The sequence below is a fragment of the Martes martes genome, assembly GCF_963455335.1.
Source record: "Martes martes genome assembly, chromosome: 4".
Taxonomy (NCBI): domain Eukaryota; kingdom Metazoa; phylum Chordata; class Mammalia; order Carnivora; family Mustelidae; genus Martes; species Martes martes.
This window is the reverse complement of record NC_137891.1, coordinates 116,198,218-116,213,458: the sequence shown is the minus strand read 5'-3', so window position 1 is coordinate 116,213,458 and position 15,241 is coordinate 116,198,218. Positions and strand designations below refer to the sequence as shown.

At 35.2% G+C, this 15,241-nt stretch overlaps 1 protein-coding gene across 2 annotated transcripts in view; it reads left to right on the top strand.

Annotated features, from left to right (window-relative positions):
- The window catches only part of ZNF326 (zinc finger protein 326), a 38,287-nt gene that overhangs the window by 957 nt on the left and 22,089 nt on the right, over nucleotides 1-15,241 (top strand). For both annotated transcript variants that reach the window (XM_080801511.1, XM_080801512.1), the window contains exons 2-6: nucleotides 1,536-1,580; nucleotides 9,756-9,791; nucleotides 9,889-10,000; nucleotides 12,129-12,534; nucleotides 14,920-15,118. In XM_080801511.1, coding sequence (XP_080657637.1) covers nucleotides 1,536-1,580; nucleotides 9,756-9,791; nucleotides 9,889-10,000; nucleotides 12,129-12,534; nucleotides 14,920-15,118 — 798 coding nt within the window. The remainder of the gene's footprint in view (nucleotides 1-1,535; nucleotides 1,581-9,755; nucleotides 9,792-9,888; nucleotides 10,001-12,128; nucleotides 12,535-14,919; nucleotides 15,119-15,241) is intronic.

Genomic DNA, 15,241 nt, shown 5'->3' with positions numbered 1-15,241 from the left:
TACCTTTCAGTCGTCTCTCACGCCAGTTCTATAAACCATTTTCACGGGCTCACAAAGTAAAATTAATTTGGTCTTCACCTTGTCTTCGGATCTTGCCTAACTTTTATAGGAATCGGTGTCAAAATGCGTCCCTAATGACAGCATTAGGGAGAGGGAAGAAGGGTTTGAATGGTTAAACTGGACTTAATCCTGAGTAGTAGACGTTTCTAATAAAACAGATCGACTAACTAGTTGTAAGTCACATACCCAGCCAAAACCCAATCTTCTTTAACATTGTAAGTAGTGTGATCTCAGCATGAGACTGACTAGATTATCTTTTGATCTTTGATTTGATTTCATGGCTCAAAGAATTAAAGCTGCCAAATCTAAGTATGTGAAAGGATACTAGAATAACCCTTTTCTGAATCCTTTTAAATTACTTTCAAATAGGAAGTTCAGCTCTTAAGAGTAGCACACTGATGTTTTTGTTTGTTTTGGTTGGACTGAGTGATTTTGATATAGACACCTTTAAACTATGAATATTTGAGTGCCAAAGCTAGGAATGAAACTTAAAAAAAAATACATTATTGTGTTTTCATTGCAAGGTTTGATGACACCCAAGGTACAGTAGCAGCCCCTAGTTGGGGGGAGGGAACAATGGGAGTGGTGTCTCCCCGCCCCCAGCCCAACCCCACCCCCGCTGGAGAATCCATTTTCTGTAGAGAATTGAAAAACAATAAAACTTAGTATGTTTGCTTTTACTGTCACCATGTGCCTACAATTCCAAACAGTGTCAGTAATAAAATTATAAACTGTCAGTTGAGAAAATACTCCCCCTCTCTCTTGCTTCCTCTTCGCCTATCCTGCTATATTTGGGAGTGGAATTTGACTAACAGTATATCTGAATCTAATTCTATGTAGTGTAGCTGGATTCTGTTGTATCTGAGTGATCACTATATTAATTTCCTTTCTTTTAGTATTTATTGGTAAAATTAATTAAAGGATTTAACGATTATCAAGTCAGTTTTGACGGAAATTGCCAATATGGTTTTTGGTGATGCCACATCCTGGATAGATAGGCACAGATGTACGTATGTGCATATGCATTCTGCAATAAGATCTGGAAAACCTTAGAGAGCAAATAGGTAAAAGAAGTATATTAACTTTGAAAAAATTATGTGTTACATAGAATCAATTCTCAGGTGGCCCTTTTTGCAATGGTTGATACATAATTTAATCTATCTGGCTTCCCTTTGTTACCCTGTATATATCAGTACTGGATTCCTCTTTTGGCAGTTATTATATATTAGGTTTTGTAAGCTAATTTTTACATTATTATAATTTGGATGATGAACCTGCCTCTTGGGGAGACAGTGAAGAGGAAAAGATCTATGTTTTCCCATATAAAATATTTGTAATTATTTATACCCCATTTTTACAGATAAGTGAGTTAATGACATTTTTAAAAATTGTGTTTGATTTGAATAGATGAGTATGTAATTTCAGATTTTTGCCAATATTGTACTAATTCCTTTCTGTTAAATGTGTCTTCATAGATTACACACACTCTGCTTGCAGAAATACTTATCAGGGCTTTAATGGTGAGTACCCTCTTTCGTTTGTTCTTAAATATGTTAAGGGAATGCATTTCAGTTTTTCTCTACACGCACATAAAGTAACAGTATAAAAAGCCAGTTCTACCTTGTTTCAGTCATTGTGTTGTCTCTTGATGTATCACTGCTCTGTGTTAATGTTGTCATACTATGTATAGTATTTGAATTAGGGAATTTGGGATCAGAATACGTTAGGACTATTCAGATTAGTTTGACTCTTTGTTTTATTTGAATTATGATTTCTTTAACTTATTCCAAAAGGCCTTGACTACATTCTGAATGATGAGTTACAAGAAACTAGCTGAGTTATTTTTGCCGAAGGAGAGGCTTTGGTATTGAATAATGTAGATTAAGTGGATTATTGGCTTGGTTTTAGAGTCCTTCTAATGTAATGCATTTTGACCTTGTTTTTGAGGTCATTTGCTTTAATGTGTCAAAATGTGTTAGTATATAAAGAGCTGTCTAGAGGAGCACATAAAGAAGCCTGATTATTTATTGACTTGAGCGTGACGTTAGAATTGTGACTACAGAACTAGATAAAATCAGAAGAGGTATGCAGAATACAATTGGATGTTATTTTGATAGTTATTAAAGTTAAGACTCTGCCAGGCAGGATGATAACGTAAAAGCATGTGAACAATTCATTGAGGTTAAAAAAGGACCCGAGAGTGGAAGTAAATATCCTGATTGCCAGAAAATGAAAAATTCAACTGTTGTACAGAATATAATATATTCATAAAATAAAACTGAAGCAAATGTATTCCTAAATAAAGCTGTGCCATTTTGTGAAAATAATTACTATCCAATTAATTTCTTTGTATTATCTCTAAGAGTTTAGGGAAACTTTGTACTTGATGTGAACTAGAAAGGCTCAAGATATGGTAAGGGGTCGGGATATATTGAATGCTGGAGGATATAGTTTTGTTTTGTTTTGTTTTTTAACTTTTATTTTTAAGTAATCTCTACATCCAGCCTGGGGCTAGAACCTACAGCCCCAAGATCAGGAGTTGCACCCTCTACCGACTGAACCGGCCAGGGCCCCCTGAAGAATATAGTTTCTTTGTTTGTTTTTTGTTTTTTTAAAGATTTTATTTATTCATTTGAGAGAGAGAGAGAGTATGCACAAGTGGGGGGAGAGGCAAATGGAGAGGGAGAAGCAGACTCCCCACTGAGTTGGGAACCCAGTGGATTGGGGCAGGGGGGGTGCTCCATCCCAGGACCCAGAGATCAGGACTCAAGTTGAAGGCAGACACTTATCTGACTAAGCCACCCAGGTGCCAAGAATACTGTTTTGAACAGGAGAGTGACATAATAAAATTAGCAAAGGAAGTTTGATTTATATCCATACTTAGGTAGATTGAAAACTGGAAAGTTAGGAGTGCCTGGCTGGTTCAGTCAGTCAGTAGAGCATGTGACTCTTGCTCATGGGGTTGTAGGTTCAAGCCCCACGTTTGGTGTAGAGATTACTTAAAAATAAAACCTTAAAAAAAAAACTAAAACAGAAAATTAGCTAAAAAACATTTCATAAATGGTTGTTAAGATTTAAAGACCCTGGGGCGCTTGGGTGGCTCAGTGGGTTAAGCCTCTGCCTTCGGCTCAGGTCATGATCTCAGGGTCCTGGGATCAAGCCCCGCATCAGGCTCTCTGCTCAGCAGGGAGCCTGCTTCCTCCTCCTCTCTCTCTCTCTCTCTCTCTGCCTACTTGTGATATCTGTCTGTCAAATAAATAAATAAAATCTTAAAAAAAAAAAAGATTTAAAGACCCTGAACTTGGGAGATGACAAAATTAATTTTTTATTTAAAGATTTTATTTATTTACTTGAGGGAGAGAGCACAAGTCGGGGAGAGGGGCAGAAGGAGAGGGAGAAGCAGACTCCCTGCTGAGCAGGGAGCCTGAGTTGGGGTTAGATCCCAGAACCTCAGGACAATGACCTGAGCCAAAGGCAGATGCTTAACTGACAGAGTCACCCAGGCAACCGACAATAATAATTTTTTAAAATATTAAGATGTTTCTAGAGAAAATTAGCAGAACTTGCAAGCTGACTAGTAGTGAGTAGAAAATTGAGAAGGACGAATAAAAATGGGTCCAAGATTTTAAACTGTAATGAGTAGGACTAATACTTTTACTAAAGAGAGATATTTGTAATGATAGAAGACTTCATTTTCTAGTAGTGTTTACCAAAGAGTTGGGACTTAATGTCTAAATGTAGGACTTTGAAATGCAGATTCATACCAGGCCAGAAGTTTGTTCTCTTAATGTACAGTCATCATGCTATACATTATATCCCCGTGACTTACTTTTTTATAGCTGAATATTTGTACCTCTCGATTCCCTTTGCCCAATCCATCCTCCCCTTTAGTAACCACCAGTTTGTTCTTTATATCAATAAGCTTGTTTTTGTTTGTTTGTTTATTTAGATTCCACATACATGTGAAATCATACAGTCTTTGTTTTTCTTTGTAACTTATTTCACTTAGCATAATGCCCTCAAGGTTCATCAATGTTGTTGCAGATAGTAAGATTCCATTCCTTTTTATGGCTTGAGTCCTATTCATTGTATATCTGTACCCATCTTCTTTATCTAGTCATTCTTCAGGGGGGCCTTAGGTTGTTTCCATATCTTAGCTATTGTAAATAAAGCTATAGTGAACATGGGGGTACATATATCTTTTTGGATTAATGTTTTACTAATGTTATGATTTTCATTTTTTTCTCTTAATGTAAGTTGCAACATTGTGATTGTTAGATTCCCCTGGAGAGGTTTTTCAAAGTATATCTGTTCAGGTCATACCCTGTCCTCTTGAATCTTAATTTTAGACAAGTGGTCCCTGGTTATGCATGTTATAAAAAAGTACTCTGAATGATTTTGGAATGCAGTGCTGGTTAAAGATCATTATTTGACATTATTTTGAGGTCTAGGTTATCTACATTTTACAAATGAGGAACTTATTTTCAGAGACATAATTTGACTTCATTTAACAAATATTTCTTGAGTGAATGCTGTGTATCAGATACTATTTTAGGAGCCCATATTCTTGCTCTTGGAGGGAGCATGCAATCTAGTGGGGTGAAATGGAAAGTAAACAAGATAAAGAAGTAACATATGTTGTATGTTAGATGGTAATGATTGTTTAGGAGAAAAACGACAGAGAGGAGGGGTGGTAGTGGTGGTGGTTTGGTTGTGTGTGTGTGTGTGTGTGTGTATGTATGTGTTGGGGAAGGACTTATTAAGGAGGTGACATTTGAGCACAGATTTGAGGAGGTAAGGATGCAAGCCATGGGGCTGTCTAGAGGAAGAATGCTGTAGACTTTAAAAAATAAAAGATGTGTAGTTACCAAATGAAGCCAACGATACAATTAATTGTTAGCATTGTATTTTTCAGTGACTGAGATGAAGTAAGAGGTACTGGAAAATATGTCAAGTTCCAAATTTCCTCCATATCATTTCTTAGAAGGAAGTTTTATTTCCAGTGTTTCCATGTTTCCTTCCTGCTTCATAATAACTTCTTATATAAGTAGCTGACAAAAAAGAGAGAGCATTCCAGATAGAGGGAAAGCAGGAATAAAGGTAGAGTTGAGTGCATTGTGGTTCAGAGAGACTTAAGAAGAATAGTTTTTTTGTTTTTTGTTTTGTTTTGTTTTTTCTAAGTAGGCTCCATGCCCAGTGTGGAGCCCAGCATGGGCCTTAAACTCATGATCCTAAGATCAAGACCTGGATGTTTAACTAACTGAGCCACCCAGCCTCTCCTACCCTAGACTTAAGAATGTTTTGACTAGAGCGTATGATACTTGCTGAACAGTCTTAAGACAAGATTAGAGTAGTGAGAGTTGTAGCCAAAGGCATTGAAAAATCAAAGGCAATTTGTTTATATCTAAGAGAGAGAGTAGGAAATAAAGACTTGAAAGAATGGAGGGATTGAGAGGTACAGTTACAGAGGAAGAACGTTCCAGGCAGAGAGAGCAGCAGCTGCCAAAATGGGTGTATACTTATTGTATTTCTAGGGATAGCAAGGGGCCTAGTATACCTGGAGTGGAGTGGTAAGGGTTTGGAATAGTAGATGATGAAGTTAAGAAGTGATGGGGTGGATTATATAGGGCAAGATTTCTCAACTTAAGCAGTATTGACATTTTAGACTAGATAATTCTTTGTTTATGAGGGATGTCTTGTGCATTTTAGACTGTTTAGCTGTATCCTTAGCTTTTGCACTAGATGTGAGCAGCACCCACCCTTCAGTTTTGACAACCAAAAGTGCTTTTAGGCATTGTCAGATGTCCCCTGGAAATCAAAATTGTCCTTGGTTTAGAGCCACTGTGTAGGGCCTTACAGATTATTTAAGGCCTTGGCTTTTACTGTGAGTAAGATGGGAAGTCATTGGAAGTTACTAAGCATTGAATATGATTTAAACTTAGACTTTAACAGAATTATTTTGGCTATTAGGGAGGAAAAGTGGAAGTAGGAAAACTAGTTAGGAGGCTGTTGCAGTAATGTAAGAGAGATGCCTGTGGCCTGTAGCAGGATGCCGGTAGTGTGGATTTTAGTGAAAAGTGGTCCCATTAAAGACTTAGTATCATACAACTCTGTCTTTTGATCCTAAGTCAGGTATTTTTTCCTGTTACACTCCTCAGCGACTTCCTTGTGATTTGATTGTAACTGAGTTGTAACATTTGTTGAGCTTATTTGTACGACAGAGTGATCAAAACAATGGAATAGATTTTTTTTTTAAAGATTTTATTTATTTATTTATTTATTTATTAGAGAGAGAGAGAGAGAGAGCGCGTGCGCGTGCGAGGCTGAGAGGGGAGAAGGTCAGAGGGAGAAGCAGACTCCCTGCGGAGCTGGGAGCCTGATGCAGGACTTGATCCTGGGACTTCGGGATCATGACCTGAGCAGAAGGCAGTGGCTTAACCAACTGAGCCACCAAGGTGCCCACAGTGGAATAGATTTAATTTAAAACATTAGGTCTGTTTTATTTTTGAGTGAATTAGTTTCATTTAATATTAATAATAGTAAAGATATAATGTTATGTTCTTACAGTTTTAGTTTTAAAGTGATTTTTAAGTTCATTTGGCAACCTGGAAGAATATTGTTTATATATAAGCAGTCATCTTATAGATTACATAGAGTACAAAGACTTTTCCTTCTTCTCTTTTTAATTAACTGAATGATAACAGTACTATGAACAATAAGCCAAAGTCATTGCTATGTAAATAAGATAGCTCTTTTAATTTTTGTGTACTCCATGATGCCTGGCAAAATGTGGGTGTTCAGTAAATATTAGTAATTTATGACTCCATAGTGAAATAAAAACACACAGAATAAAAAAACAAGGATTTAGTATCCAAATGCAGCCTCTGTGATCTCAAAATTGAAACTAGCAGAAATAATAAAATATAAGACTTTTTACTTTGTGTACCTAACTGAACCTAACTCTTAAGATTATTCTTATTATTTATTTTTAAAGCTTTTATTTATTTATTTGTTTGTTTAGAGAGAGAGGATGCAAACAGTGGGAGGGGCAGGGAGAGAGAGAGAGAATCCCAAGCAGACTCTGCGCTGAGCAGAGAGCCCAAGGTGGTGCTCAGTCTCACGATCTTGAGATCATGACCTGAGGTGAAACCAAGAGTTGGATGCTTAACCTACTGTGCCACCTGACCCACCTCTTAAGATTATTTTTAATATAAGGCTTAGAAAAAGGCTTTTAATTTTGAAATTTTTATTTCAATCTCAAAATTGCCCTCTATCTGAGATAGTATGAGCATAAGTTACCAACTCTAAAGACAAATAATTGATTATTTTATTAGTCTAGAACTGTTTTTTCTAAAATGGTTCACTGGCCACATTGAGCACTTGCAGTGTAGACAGTTGGAATTGAGGTGAGCCGTAAATGTAAATTACATATATCTTAAGCAGTCTTAGTGTGAAAAGAACAATGTAAAAGAGCTCATTAGTACTTTTTGCATATTGATGAACTTTTTGTGCTCTGTTAAGCATATTGGTACATACAAGTTTTATAAAATTCTGAATTCTACTTGAAAGCTCAAATTTTATTGGCAGCACGTACTGTTAGTTGCTTTCCTTGAATTGAGTTTTACTTTGTTCATTTTTGAGAAAATGTCTGTGAAATGCTCAAGTCTGACAGCCTTAGTTTTTGAGTGTTGGTCTGTCATTCTAATAAAAATAGTCTTCCTTGGAAGGTGGCTGATTCAGTTAAGCAGAAAATTGCATGATGGCTTTTCCTGGAGAAAACTGTGGTACTTTGGTGTGCAGCAAATTCGCTTTCTTTATGTGTACTCCTATCTCACTACAGAGAATATCAGAAAGAAAGTGTACTCAAAGGCGACGATTTAATAAAATTGATACTTCTTACTGGTTCATCAAGAACATTTGTAAATGGAGATGGCACTTCTTTTCTATTATTTTTTATTGCAAGTGTGCATCGTTGAGGACTGCAGTGGCTGCTAGTACAGTTTGGTGCCACTGCCTTGATTTGTGCTGTGGCACCAGCAGATTTACCCACCAGTGCTTTTGCTTCTTCAGTGCAAATGTCAGCCTGGGAAAAAGGCAAATGATGTTGCAGTATTCTTTATGAAAATAGTTTGATCTTGTAGATCCCAGAAGGGTCCTGGAGTTTGATCTTGTGGATCCCTGAAAGGTCGCTGGCAACTCCCAATGGTGAACAGACTATTCCTTGAGAACTGTGGCTCCGGAATATATAAGAGAATTAATAAAAATCAGACCCTGACCACAAGACTGTTGTACATTTAAGATGAGGCCATAAGTTGCAGAATGTAAGGCAGAGTATCATAAGCACCATATAAGAGCTACAGACTTGTAGCTATTTAGAAAAAAGAGATGATAATCAATTGAGACAGTATCATTAAAAGTGTTCTTGGAAGGGTTAGTGTTTGAAATGGACTTTAAAAGATGAGATTTCAAGAAGCAGATATTTGGGGTTTTAGAGGAGAGCATTTCACGTAAAAGCTACAGCATAAAACTAGAAGGGTGGATACTTACTGAACTTTTGGGGAAATCATTTCATCTTTTTGGATTTTAGCTCCCTAATCTATAAAATAAGATTGAATTTTATCCTTTTAGATTGCCTCCAGCTTTAAAGTTGCAAGATTCTGAGTGGTATTTTTGCGAAGTTGTTGCTGTTGTCATTATTGTTATTGTTGTTGTTAAGATCAGAAATATTTAAGTGATTGTAATTAAAATTTAGTGTTTAAAAAATATAAATGAAGGTATTTGCTCTGTATATACTGTTGTATTTATTAGTGCATAAAATTTGGGGAAGGTGGTAATAAAGGATTTTAAAGGACTTTATAGGACACATTCTAAATGGTTTAAAAAACTTCTCAATTTTTATAATCATAGTAAATTCATTTTATTACCTCTTGTTGTATTTTTCATGTTAGAGGTTGGGATATAGGTGGAATTGCAGTGTCATAAAATATACTCCGTACCCTTAACATATTAAAAAATTTTTTAGTGTTTTGCATTGCTAGAGTTCACGTTCACTCCCTTTATTCAGAGTATTTGAGAATTTAAATGTTTGTTTTTATTATTTACAGACATAGTACCACAGATTGGCCCCCTACTCCATGATTTTACTTTTTAAAATGTCTGTTTCAGTTAGTATATGAACAAATTGAAATTAGGCTAGTTGAAAATGTGGCAGCTCCTGGATTTTTAGACATTTTGAGGACAGTTAGATACAAAAACTATACTTGAAACAAAAATTTGTCTTATTGACATTATTAAAAGCTGACTTCCCTTATGACTAGGAATTATTTATTATTGATTACATACGATGTCATTCCTAAGATAGAACCTTAAAGAAATAGGCTAATCAATTAAATATTGGCTAAACTGAAAATAATTCTAACGTAGAACTTTTTAGTTGATAATGGTTTTTTTGTCCATTTTTCTTTGATAATTTTTTTTTGAAAAATTAAATTTTCTTAGCAAATCTGATTTTTCAGTAGATTATCCTCTGAGTTTTTTTCTTCCATGTCTAGTGTGAGTTTAGCTTAAATGTTATTGATGAATTATCTCAGATAACTGATACATCTCAGATATCTTGTGTTTTATGCAAAGATATGCAAAGATTCCCAAAGAGTATGGTATATCTTACTGACCTTTTGTTATTAACTCTGTTTTAGGAATGGATCGTGATTATGGCCCTGGATCTTATGGAGGTCTGACATTCAAGGATATTTATCTAAAAATTCTTCTTTTGGGTGCCAGTAAAGGTGAGCATCATTTAATTTTTTTTTCTTTTTAAACTCTTTATAGGGATGGACCGTGACTATGGCCATGGATCCTATGGGGGTCAAAGATCCATGGACTCCTACCTAAACCAGTCATATGGCATGGACAATCACAGTGGTGGTGGTGGGGGTAGCAGGTAAATTGCTTAATCATTTGGCCAAATAATTAGATGACTATAAGATTCTGGATATTTTAATTTAAGTATTCCTTAGGCATGTTATGATACTTGAACTTCACTATTTGGTATTGAATAATCACCTTAAATGTTTAAAGGTGTTAATTAATGGTTCTAAAAATTATCTCAGGGCTACCGACAGACATTATTTTAGGAAAACTTTAGCTATTTTCATTTCAGTACAATAGAGTAAGATTTTCTGTCTTCATTAGTGAATTTTTTTTAAACTTCTTTTACTTTTAACTCCTTATCATTCAGAATGTTCTGAACAAATGATATAAAAATGTTATTGGAAATATTATTTGAGAAGTTATTTTATTTATGAGTTTTAAAAGTATCTTTTCTAAGCTGGGGTGTTCTGTAAAGTAGCAAAGCAGTTTTTGACTAGAATGGGTTTAAGTGAACCAGTCTAGCAGCATTCAGTTTCTGAGAAACATTTAAGATAGTTATTCTTTTCATTTTAATTTTAGAGTAAGTTGTAAGAGCATATTGTAATAGTAAAATATTCTCTAAGTTCATATCTAGGTTATTTATTGGCAGATACTACTTATACCAAAAACACTGTGCTCTAAGCCAGGAGCATTGTATCAAAGCCGTGAATACTATACCTTCATTTATTTTGAGGCACTAGAGTTCAGATTGTTTTTATATTTCACTGTTGATACTGTGTAAAGCTCAACACTAGTTGAACTAGCATAGGCTTTAGCATTGACCACATTTCAGGCAAAGAGGGTATAGGCACAGATATTTCTACTAAATATAACTAGTTAGGTAACATTTGAAACTATCCTCCTTCTTCATAAGTTGAAGGATCTGGATTCCTTAAGGATGGACTGAATGATGCTTTACTTTTCCTTCTTTCTGCTTCAAATATGCCACTATAGTTTATAGTAGTGGAAAATAAAAAAGATGAACAGATACAACAATTTTGCATATGTGCTAGATGTTTTAAAAAGAGTTGGAAAGAGGAGTAATTTTTATATGGTTACCAGGATTCAGAAGTAAATAGTAATTCTACTTAGTGATCTGTAAATAATTGAAGTAATGTAACACATTTAAATAAATGTTTTAATATATCCGTTATTGCCATATTGCATTGTAAATGTGTTGTGCATAAACTATGTAGATGTTATTGTTTATCTCATGTGTAATTGTGGGCCTTTATAAAATTATGTTGTAAGATATCAAGCAACTTTGTAATCCATGCTTTGGATTTGTGAGAAGTAAGATTTGTTTCTTTTGTTGACTCTATTATAACCTTGAGGAGACTGTGTGCTCCCCTTTTTAGAGTAGTTTTATGTGATAATTTCCTGCCAGGAAAGAATTTTTAAACAATTGAAGACTTAAAATGTATTCTTTCTCATCTGCCTTGATAATTTATGTGCAGAGGGTATATGTTGGTGGTCTTTTACTTTTATGTTCTATTTTATGTCCTTATCCTTCTAGATTTGTTAGATTTGCTAGTCTCTACAAGTGGAAAGTGACTGAGGATTGATTATTGACCTTACCCAAAGTTGGGCAGGATATCAAATTTCATAACCAGAGATAATTCTCCAAATTTTGACTGCTATAGACACAATGAAGCAGTTTTGTGATATAGATTATTGGGGGTGCAAAAGGATCTCTTTTGTGTCACAAATAGCTTATATCGGTGTAGTCTTCAATTTTTGTCCCTATTGAAAGCCAAAATATTGTAAATATTTGGTATTTTCCAATACTAGGGATGGATTCAAAGAAAGTTTGAGTAGCTTGTGAACTTTAGTAAATGACTTTTTCCAAGACTAGGGCTGGGCTTAAATACTGACAGACAAATCATTTTAATAAAATAGAAAAGCTGCTACAAAGCAGATTTTTAAGCTAAGGTTTACTTAACTCAATTCATACTTTAAAATTGACTCAGATAGCTTTCTATCTGGTCTCATGTTGAACTGCCCAGCCCTAATCAGGTGTGAATAAAAGTAGAACTGTGCAAACCAGTATGGTATAAATGAATTTTAGTTGATAAATGTCATCTGATAATTTGTCTTTTGAATTGTCTAACATTAGTAAGCTTACTTTTGTTTTTTCCCTCACTGTGCAACTTTTCCAGGTTTGGACCTTATGAGTCTTACGACTCCAGGTCTTCTCTGGGTGGGCGAGATCTGTACAGATCTGGCTATGGTTTTAATGAACCCGAACAAAGCCGCTTCGGAGGTAGTTATGGTGGTCGATTTGAGAGCTCCTACCGGAATAGCCTTGACTCTTTCGGAGGTAGAAACCAGGGCGGGTCTAGCTGGGAAGCACCTTACTCCCGTTCAAAATTGAGGCCTGGGTTTATGGAGGACAGAGGAAGAGAGAATTACTCTTCCTACAGCAGTTTTTCTTCACCCCATATGAAGCCTGCACCTGTAGGCTCTCGGGGGAGAGGAACGCCTGCTTATCCTGAAAGTACGTTTGGAAGCAGAAACTATGATGCTTTTGGAGGACCATCAACAGGCAGAGGCCGAGGCCGAGGAGTAAGTACAACAGAATCTTTTCAGATTCTTTTCACTAGTCACTCTTTTAAACCCTTTCAAGACCATGGTTTTCACCTAGAATAAACACTGTTCATCCCAGTGTATTTTGAAGCAAAAGCTCAATCATAAGCATAATTTTTAGGTTGCCTGTAAAAGTTTTTTCAGCACTTCAGAAAATTAAGTGGCAGTGTGAGATGATTGTTCATAAGTTTTGCCAAATCTCCCTTTATTAAAAAGGTGAGGATATTGGGTTTTGGTCTAAAAGGGGTTAAAAGGAGTTGCATTTTTCCTTGTAAACACTAGCAGTTTTGCTGGTGGGACAGTTCTTGGATTATTGTAAAAGGTAACTGAACCCTTTGGAGTTTTTGAGTAGGTTAAAGGTGCAATGTATGATAAAATGTTTATACTTTGCTGCTAACTCTAGCACATAGAATTTCTTCAGAGCTCCATATTTCACAATAAACACAAGGGACTAAAAGTTGGTGATAGATGAGGGTAGCTTAGCCATGTTTATATGGTGAAGAAGTTGATAAGTTTAATAGGTTGTAGAATGATTTGTGGTCACTATAATTACTAACTCACTCTCTTGCAATATGTCCTATTGCTGGGTGTTCTGTTTTCCCTTGTGTCACTAGTTTTTACTATTGAGAAATGAGTTCCTACCTGTACAAACATGTCTCTGGCTCCTTCCTAGGGAAGTAATATTTTGTAAATCATTGCTAGCATGAGTAAATATACTAGTCTTCAAGTGTTTTATTTCAGGATATAGTATAAACATAATGATTTATGTTCTTAGATAACTTGACTGACATGAAATTTTACCTAGTAAGTGTACGTAGATTGTGGAGTTTTGTAGTTTGGTCATATGAAGGATATTGTGTTTTTACTTTAATGTAAGAATTTTTTTTTTGTCTTTTAAAAATCAGTTACTCTTAATATTCTCTTTGCAGAGGAAAGTACTTCTGATAAAAAAAAATGTAGTAGGGCACACGTTTTTAACTGTTCATTAGCCTTTGGTACATGAGTGTAGTTTGTCATTTTTGTGTAGAAATTTTGCATTTATAACAGTTACCCTTTACTTATGTAAAATGCATTGCACCTTTAATGGATAATTAATGAAGAAATTTCTAATGTGACTATAAGTTACCTGGTAACACTAATCTATTCAAGTCTACTAGGTTAGCTAGGGATTCCTAAGCATAATACATAAACGTAAGCAACTAATATGTTGCTTTTCCACCATAATTAGTGACTGTAGGTTAATTGAAAATTGTTGGGGTAATAGGCTTTGGGTTTTGAAGTTGAAAATCAATTCCAGTTTGAAAATTTGAAAAACACTTAACATTTTCCATGCTGTATATTACCTTAGGCAAATGATTTTTTTTCTTAATGAGACTTCATATATTAATTTTGTTTTCACAATAGAAAAACAGGCATTCCTGTACTTTGTGTTCACCATTCTAGTCTGAATGGACTTTTTCTTTCTTTCTCCTGTTAATGAAGTAATGAACCAACAGGACTTTCTTTTTTAATCTTCACTTGTACAATTCCCATTGGATTCTTCTCTTCAGATTACTCCTCAATCTTTATCTTGTAAAAGTAAGATTAGCAGAATAAATTTCTGTGGACATGTGGCCTCTTGGTGTAGTGGATTTTGTTAATGACAAGAGAAGAGGAAGGGACACAAGAGTCGTTTGGTTGCATGACTCTTCGTCTGTAAACTTTCGCTTCTTGGGCTTCGGGGTCAGAATATGTTTCTCTAGGTAATGATGTGAATGGAACGTCAGATGTAATTCTTTATCTGAAGTGTGTCCTGGAAGTTGATGCATGGTTATGCTTTAACTCTCCTATTTCATACTAATGTTCCATCTCGCCTTCTCATTCCCTTTTTCAGCAGGGAGAAATCCTAAATGATTTCTGGATCTTTTTTACTTCAGACTTCAAATATGGTCTTCTTTATGCATCTTAGTTTTTAAGCCAGGTTTTAGTGAAATAAAGATGTCTTTTAAGGTCTTTTCATGGGAAAACATCAATTAGGAACTCTGAAGAGGAGTTGTCAGAGAGTTGTACAAGTGGTAATATTCTGACAGGCACATATGTTGTTTATGATCTCAAGTAATTTTGAATGGTACAAATAAAAAAATAGGTAGGAAATATCCATATTTGTTCTACTGGAAATAAAACTACTAATTCACTGGATTTGAGTTCATGTTATAATTGACAAAGCTTTTCAGTGTGTTTATTCAGAGTGGACATGTAAAATTAGGTACATTCTGGGGAATTTTCAGGTGAAAATTATTAGATAGATAACATGTAAACTTTGTGTGATTTCCTACTTTATCTTTGGATACTATGCTAATACTCCTTGATTTCACAAATTTGCAGCATATGAGTGATTTTGGAAGCATTCATAGACCTGGAATTGTTGTTGACTATCAAAACAAACCCACCAATGTGACAGTTGCCGCTGCAAGAGGAATAAAGAGAAAAATGATGCAACCATTTAATAAGCCTGGTGGAACCTTTATCAAGAAACCCAAGCTAGCAAAACCTGTGGAGAAGATGAGCCTCAGCAAATCACCCAGTAAGTAAGAAAATGTAATTGCTATTGCTTAAGGTACTTCCAATTTTTTAAACATTTGGTGCTTTTAGATAATTTTTTCATGTTCATATGACAAACTGCATAGTAATTATAATCGTAGAAATA